General features: G+C 23.4%; 2 protein-coding genes across 2 annotated transcripts in view; both read right to left on the reverse strand.

Annotated features, from left to right (window-relative positions):
• The window catches only part of LOC112592270 (phospholipase B1, membrane-associated-like), a 4,382-nt gene extending 3,175 nt beyond the window's left edge, over nucleotides 1-1,207 (reverse strand). Inside the window, exon 1 of the mRNA XM_025336281.1 lies at nucleotides 288-1,207. Coding sequence (XP_025192066.1) covers nucleotides 288-320 — 33 coding nt within the window. The 5' untranslated portion in view covers nucleotides 321-1,207. The remainder of the gene's footprint in view (nucleotides 1-287) is intronic.
• A 2,576-nt stretch (nucleotides 1,208-3,783) lies between these two features.
• Nucleotides 3,784-9,033, reverse strand: LOC112592269 (phospholipase B1, membrane-associated-like; the record flags this gene model as incomplete). Its single annotated transcript, XM_025336280.1, is given in 4 exon segments — nucleotides 3,784-4,052; nucleotides 5,279-5,435; nucleotides 6,425-6,579; nucleotides 8,965-9,033. Coding segments are annotated over 4 exon segments (518 nt in total), but the record flags the coding sequence as incomplete, so codon positions are not given.
• Nucleotides 9,034-9,065: the final 32 nt, after the last annotated feature.

The raw sequence follows: 9,065 nt of genomic DNA on the forward strand, positions 1-9,065 counted from the left end.
GATCTAGTGCCATTGGTATTGCAAAAAAATTTGGATGATTTTGGTATTTTCTCTTGTACTTTCTTTAACATCCGAGATTTTTCTATTTGATACTGTGAGCTGAAAATATTTTGCAGAAAAAGCCTCGTTGGAAACAAAATTTTGTCTTGGAGTTGTATAACGGATTTCGGTATGCCCGTTAAATTTTCATTAGATATCTGATGTACCCATTTTGGTGATTGAATATTAATTTTCCAAGTCAATGTAACGGTACAACACCACAAAAAGCACAGGCTAATTGCTATTAAATCTTTTTTAAAAAATCGTCTCATCGCGTACATTTCGTTCGGACCCACTTGTGATTATCGTATTCTCGGACTACAGTATCAGCTTCGACATCGACGTGCTACACAGCTACTGTCTAAATGGTAATATAGGTGTTATATACGTTATTAATATATAGATATAGGAATACTATGCGAATACGATACGGTATGATAATATAACATGACGTTATAATTTATCGTTCGTGTGTGTTTCGTTTAGCGCCGACCACATTTCCTCCAATAGTAACAAAACTATACGCACACCTAATGGTATAGTTATAGTATAATATATTACTATAATTTTATTGTTTTCGTCGCCGCCTTTTTAGTTGTTGTACTCGTCGTATTTATATACTCGCGGACACGACGGCGGTAGCGTTCATGTCTGACCTCAGTGACGGCGACAAGTATTTATCTTTATTTCCGATGGCCATAACGTCATGTGTGCGCATCCTTTGCGAACTGGCGGGTGGGCAGACAGCGGCATACACCGACGCATAAACATCGTGTTACGTTATTATTATATAAATGCATAATATTATGTTTTTCCGATTAAACACGTGTACACACAGGGCTAGGTAAACGCGACTGATTACGGTCGGTGGGAGACGCGTCGAGTAAATGAAAACAAGTTTAAAAGTCCATAAATATATATATATATTGTATATAGAAATTAACATTGGAGTGACGTTCCACTGTATTATAATCGTTAAAATGATGAATACGACTGGCTCATTATACGATTATTACGACGTTTCAAAGATAAATTCATCCATACTAACGGCTTCCGTCAGCTACAGTCAGACGCCACCTCCGAACTGCGATCGCCAGCAAACGTTGAAATCTGAACTTCGTTGCGACTACAGTCGTAGGTACAATTAATACCGAATTAAAATTTACACTACAATATAAATTACAATGTAACTCTAGAGTAAAAAAAAAAAAAAACAACAGAGCAACTTGTAAATTACCTAGCATATATTATTTAAAATTTCTTAAATATTGTATTAAATTTTTATTTTAAATAAAGTATTATAGATAAATATATTACACTCGTACATATTATTACGGTCAAAGTAAATAATTCAGATAACCCACAATGTAATTAAATAGCTGGGTATCGTGTACAGTGTTCAATTTTTTGTGAGCAATATACATTTTTAGTATTTCTTACAGAAAAATATTAAGTGTTCCAACGTCCATGTCTAGATAAGTACCTAAGTTTTTTTTTAAGACATGCCTGGATGTATAATAATAACGATTATTGATTAAAGTCACTCATGCAGATATTCAAGTAATGACTGTATTGCAATATCTATACAGTGTTTAATTAAGTCTTTTACTTAGGCCGTTGATAATCCAATAAATAATTTCAGGTTAGTTAATATTATACAGAATTCATCGGATTGATTGTAATTTTATAGCTACGTTTTGTTATTTTGAATTTCGTAACAAACATTTATTTTGCTTAATATTTAAAATTATATAAAATTTTTTTAATCTTCTAAGTGAATAAATTAAAATCTAGTAAGTATTTTTAAGTATAACAAAATATAGCAAGATTTTAAAAAGTGAAAAATTGGAGTGGAGTTAAAACTAAATTACTAGGTACAAATAATTGAAGGCATTGAAGCGTTACCCATGGTGTAATAATGATTGTAAATAATTTTGTTATTTGTAGTGGTAACTGAACTAAATATTTTTAAAGATTATTTTTATAATAAAGAATTATAACTTACATACAATAATAAATTTATAACGCGATTTCGTATTTAATCACGAAGGTAAAAACCAAATATAACATGAACTGAACGCGACATATAAAATTATCATTAGGAAATTTTAAATAGGTAATATAATTCAATTTATGTAAATTATTTCAGAAAAAATGTAAGATTATAAAAATGATAATCAATTTACAATAAATTTTTCAGAAATGAAGTTGTCAGGAGTAATCTTTGGTTTATTTTAAAAGTCGATATGTCTGATAACTATAATAATAAGTTTTATTAATTGCTAATTTTAATTCTTATCAAACAAAATTAAATTCGACATAGATATAATCTTAGAATGGTACTTTTATAATGCATTAATCAATGATATAATTCTATTGAAAGTGTAAAATTAAGAAAACAATGTCAAACTACTATTTATATTAGTCATTCCGATAAAACATCATTACCTTGTTTTGTGAACTAATGATGTATTCAATTTTGCTAAACATGAAATGATTTGAAATATAATATATTATATAACGTATAATAACCTCATGAGTTGGTATGAAGGTTAATATCACATTCTTTATCAACTAAAATGATACATTGTAATAATACATAAAAAAACTAGTAATTGATAAAAGTATATAGCAGCTGTAATTCAGTGAATATTTATATCAATTATTAGCCGGTAAACATTGAGTTATTTTAAAATCACCATGGACTTCTCTAGAATGGGTTTTTTAAAACTAAATAAGACGTAGTGATGGCCTAAAACACAATATTGCTGCTTTCTGAATTAGATGTTGAAATCCATATTGTGAAGTACTGTATTTTACTGAAATTTGTTTTAGATACAAGATTATTTGTTGTATTTTAAAATCTAAAACATTATAAAGGTAATACGTACAACACAAATTACGCATATATAGTATAAAAATGTATTAAAATCTTAGTCTAATTTAGTAGCAATGACTAAATTTTTTTTATGTATTATTACTCCAATAACCAATAATTTGTAATTAGTGATTTATATGAAAAAAAAAAAAAAAAATAAATATCGAGATCTAAAAATATAATTTTATCAAATAAGAAACCGTATAAAAAAATTGTTTTTTTTTTTTTAATTATCAAAAATATAAAATATATACCTATATTTATTTAAATATATCAATAACAACAAACTAACTCTAAATTCATCATTGTTTTGGTTTATACATAAATATAAGTAATATGTGCCCATTATCATTAGTACAAAATATTTATAAATAAAATATGCTCACTAGTGGTTACTTTAAATTTTTGTGCTGTATAAATAATTAAAAAGATTGAGAGTCGACGAAAACTAATCTATATGGTCGATAAATTATATCATTATTTTATTCTACATAATTTGTAAAGTCTTATGAAATTGTTATGCACAATATAGATTAAACTTTGTTTATTATTATCGATTTATATACATACTAAATAAGAGGATTTAAACGATAAAAAAATGCATGGATCTTCATAAAATTGGTCAAATATTTTATGATTGTATAATATTACTTAGTCTTTGAAAATAAAATAATTTAATTATTATGCTTATAGTTTAAAATATAATATAATTATATACGAATATTGATAAGTAGTTTATGTATAAAAATTAAATATATACAAGAAACATATCAATTTAACTATGAGATGAAATTTCTTTATTAATGAAAACGAATACAAATAATAGATAACAAAATGTGAAAATACAGACAAATATTAAAACGTATAAGCACTGTTTTATACATGTATGTACATAATAACTAATAAGTACATAGGTGAGAATATACAAAATTGTTGTGAGACATATCAATGTTATTTAAGTATCATCAAGTAATAACGTACTTGGAAGTTTGAACCAATCATGATACGCTATTTTTCCACGTTCTAATATATGGAGACTCATTTGACGGACAAACAAATCGATTAAATTCTTTAGACCAGTCTTTCGATTTAAGGCCAACTGGTTCCATCATATTGTTCCATAATGCATTTGCAGCTGAAATATAACGTTTTAAAAATACATAAGTTAAAATATAATGCATCAGTGTTTATTCTTGGTCTTTTCACGATTTAATGAAAATTTATTTGATAGCAAAACTGCAAATATATATTTTTCTATTTATGAAATTATGGTCGTAAGTTATGACTGAAAAATCTTCATTGTTGAATTGTTATATAGTGATTAAATGGGAGTTTAGATATTGTAAATCTATATAATTTATTTTATAACAAAGAAATCTTAAATTTTATATGGTGACGTATTACGTAAAGGAAAGGTTCTAGTGCTTTCTTCTATTTTTTTTTTGTTATAAAGCAATAATCTTTTCAAAATAGTTATAGAACAAATTACTTTAAAAATATTATTAAAATGATAACCGTAAAATGATATGAATTATTAATTATGTAGTATATATATTTTCAAAATTTTACTGTAGGAAATAATATTTTGAGTAACACATTTTTTTTTTCATTTAAAAATCAAATTTTGTTAAGTTTTTAACCACAAACTTATGGAATTATAATTATGTTTTTGTTTTCATGATGTTTTTTAATTGCAATGAAAAACAACGTATATGGTATCGTTACTACATTTTGAATGTTAACATAATATTTAAATTAAAATAATACGAGTTTTTTTATAATTGTATATTATACGACAATTTTGGGAAAAAAGATCAGAAAAAAAAAATCATTTAATGTCTTATAGAAAGGAAAGGTTATTTAAAATATTCAAACTCTTCAACAATTATCAAAATACAGACAATTGGTACATGCTTGACAAAAAGTATTTGTGACTATTTTTGAATTTTTAATTAAATTGCCAATTTTTATGTAAAAACTATTTTTTATCATGATTTATAAGGAAAAAATTCAAAAGACAAATATTTAAAATATCCATTAAAATGAATTGAATATATATATATATATATATATATATATATATATATAACAGTTATGTCGAAAACTGGTGTAGCGTATATATTCCGTTCCTTTATTATAGTTCGTTTTTATCGATTATTTCAAAAACTACTAGAAATCGTTTTGATTACCAATATTGCAAACTAGATACAGTTTTATTCGCTCAATACAAATTATGGATTTTTATTTATTAATCAGCAGATATCTATAGTTTTATTTTAATAATTTATTATAAATCAAACCGTTAAAAATATTTTTTGAATAATTTATAAGTATTAAATTAAAACGTTGAATTTTTCTTACCTCTAGCATAACCTTTCTGACTTAAATGAAAACAATCGATCGCCAGATACGTTTTATCTGTAGTATTAAATCGATTTAATGGGAAAATTAATTCTTCTGTAAATGTTTGGAGAACAACCGTAAAATCATCTTTATTCTTAATTTCTTCACTTTCCACCTAAAAATAATTATTTCTATGTAATTAATTTATTTATGTATATAACAGAAAAATAAGATAATTAGGAGAAACCGAAATTGTCAAATGAATTTCCCCAAATTATACAGGTAAATTCTGCTAATAAATGCATTTTTACTAGAATTTTCATTAACAACGTTTAAAATAAGATAAAAAAAATTCATTGATATTTTATATAAAAATATCATTGTTTTAAAATCATAATTTTACTATGTATGATCTTTAAAAACCTAATTACTATGAGTACCTAAACATTGTCTTTCGTTACTAGATATGATATCCTAGACTCTAGACGTAAGATTATCGAATTCAAGAAATGGAAAATTTTTTGATAATTGTCACAATCTTCGTGATTACCAGAATTATACTAAATGATTAATTTTAATATTAATCATTAAATTAATAAAACGTAACATATAGATATATATTATATAGTAATTATTTATAAATGTATAAAATGAAATAAATGATTTCATAATATAAAATAATATTTAAAAATAATATAAAAATGTTTGTAACTTTAATAATTATATAATAAATAATAATATAATGATATTTAATTTTAAAGCAACAAGTATTATTACGAATTCACTGCTAACTGCTTTTGTTGACGATTGAAATAACCTTAAAAACGTAATCCATGAGTTAGATTAAGTCGATATCTTTAAGAAATAACGACTCCAAAAACCAGTTTAACCAAAAATTTGAAGATTTACGAATAGTTTTAATTTCGATTTTGTATTACTATATATTTTTAAATAAATAACAAAAATAAAATAAATAGAAGGAAATATTTATATTTTTTAACTATTTAATATACACATTCAGAATATGGAATGCATAAGCTGACGTTTAAGTTTTAAAATATTCGATCTATTAATTACATGATGCAGTTATGTTGTCGTTGGCTGACATCAAATGAAAAAACACATCTAAGATTCATGCATGTTACTATATTAAAATATTCTTACTATTTCTTTCTCGACTTCTTGAAACTGTTTCATTACTTTAACATAATCTGACAATTTATGTCTGTACTGTGTGGCATGCAAACATGGACACTCTACAATATGAGCTAAGATACAAATGATTGGCAAATTTGTGAATTTCGTTAAAAATTCTAAATCTATAAAATATATAAACAATATTTAGATAATTATTATTCTCATATTATATTGTTAATTTTTTATTTATTTAGAACATAGTATACTAAAGTTACGAACATAGTCAACATATTACCTAATATTTAATTTAGAGTTATAACAAAATAAAGAAATCAGTTTTATTAAAAATCGGTTTACCGTAAACATTTTTTTTTTAATTATTTTACTTTTCTCAATTATTAAAAAGAGTACTGAAAATTTTTATTTTTAACTCTTTAAAAGTCTAAAGTAACAAATAAATCCAAATTTCTACTAAAAACCACCCTCAAAGGCCAAACTGAAAATCGAAGCATATTTATTGTTTTTAAAGTAATTACGGACATAAATAAAAATCACACATGATTGTAAAATCATTACATAATCCATAACTAAGCTTAGAGTTTAAAATATTTAAATTCTGTACAGAATTTTTGGTTACGTAGATATGTACCCTCAACAAATTTATAGAATTACAATGCTGACTTATTTCTATAAAAAAAATATTATTAGTATATTTAATATTTTTTTAGCTTTTTATAAAATAAAATTTCGAAGAAGACCTATAAACTTTGGTGACTAAATGATAAATTATTGAAATTTTAAATTCTTCATTTTTACTATGATATACATTCTAGTGATTACCATATAATGATTACTATTAAATCAATATATCTACTACACGTAGAAAATTCCAAACAAATAAAAACATTTAAAAAATATTTGCATTTAATATTATATTATTAAGCTATGACAGATCAATTAAAATATTTTGTTTAAATCAAAAATCCATTATTCATCAGACATTAATAAATTATTTTCATATTATAATCACATTAACGATTAGTATATTAATTGACGTTTGAAATTCGTTATAAAATTATTTTGACGAAAAATCCTTGGAAATAATATTGATCAATTTAAAACATGCAAATATCAAATTTAATCAATATCTATCCATCATTGATAATATGATACTATTAATATCTATAGATTTTCATAAAATTAAATATAATTTATAGTCTTGAAATAAATATTGTTTTGAATGTATATTTTAGCACACATATTAATGAATTTTATTCTTATTAGTAAAATTTTAAGTATGTACATTAATATTTAAAGATAATTAGTTATTATTTATAATTATATTTTTTCCAAATCGATACTTACCTATCAATATTCAATTGCTATTAGTACATTTATTATCAAAACCAAACTATATCAAATTAGGTACCAATAATAAAAAAATATTCTAAATGAGCAATAAGAAATTATCTTATAAAAAATTGTAGAAATTTGAATTTTACATCAAATGTTTATGTTAGAATTTTCTATTTATAATATAATTTTTCAAATATTTTAACTCTTTTTAAGCTCTTTATAGAATTTTAATACAATTTAATACAGAGTTACTTTTTAGTTATTCATATTGAAACCAAAAAATATAAGCACAATTATTTTTTAAACACTTGTAGTTCAAATTTGATTGAAATTATATTATGTTTTGAAGATAATGATTTTTTTTTTTTATAATAGTTCAAAAATATAATTTACAGTAAAATAAAATTCTTACGTACATTATGTATTTTACAATTAGTAATGAAATTTTTAAAATATGTAGATTAATTTTATGCCATTACCTATTTATATCATGAACTTATTCAGACTGTTTCACAGTAAGGTATTAATGACTCAAGTCATTAAAAATAATTTGATATAGTATAGATATATATTATTATAGAAATTTAATTTAATTAGTATTAATATTAATATGATAAATGCAATGTTTTCAAAAAAATTAAATCAATCTACCGTTTTCCTAATAGTAAAAAAAAAAAAATTACTTCAATAATAACATAAATAAATATGAAATATACTTAGTGACATAGGCTAATAGACCGTCTCCACTCAGAATTGTTATTCGTATTCAATAATATATCATTGAATTCAAATTTAACAAATGCATTATAGCGACCCCCGCTTGATACAGCAGATCAGTACCCTTTGTTTGTCCAACTTTTTTATATTTTTTGTATGCCTATATTATAAAATATATTTATTGTTTTGATCACCCAATATACATAAAATATTAATCTAATATGAATTTAATAGAACCCCCATGCATTTTAATATTTTTTGATATTTTTAAATTTCTTAAATGGTACTAAATTTAATGTATTTTGGATAAAATAAATGTACAATATGTCAATACATTATTTTGTTTATATTATGTACTTAAATTTTTCATTATTCTAGGGTGATGGTTTTTTTTTTTTTTTTTTGGGGGGGGGGGGTATGGATGATTCCGTATTTTTTCCATGTGTTTAGTTTTAATAAAATCATGTTTTGTTTAAATAGTTAATTTCATTTACTTGGACTTAAAACTAAGTTGACTATAGTCCGTGGCAAATTTTCTTTTATGTATAGTAATGACTTTAGAACTGATGTACTTCGTTCAGTTACGTATTGCTCA

This window comes from Melanaphis sacchari, unplaced genomic scaffold (assembly GCF_002803265.2).
Source record: "Melanaphis sacchari strain LSU unplaced genomic scaffold, SCAv2.0 Contig1653_pilon_pilon, whole genome shotgun sequence".
Classification (NCBI taxonomy): Eukaryota; Metazoa; Arthropoda; class Insecta; order Hemiptera; family Aphididae; genus Melanaphis; species Melanaphis sacchari.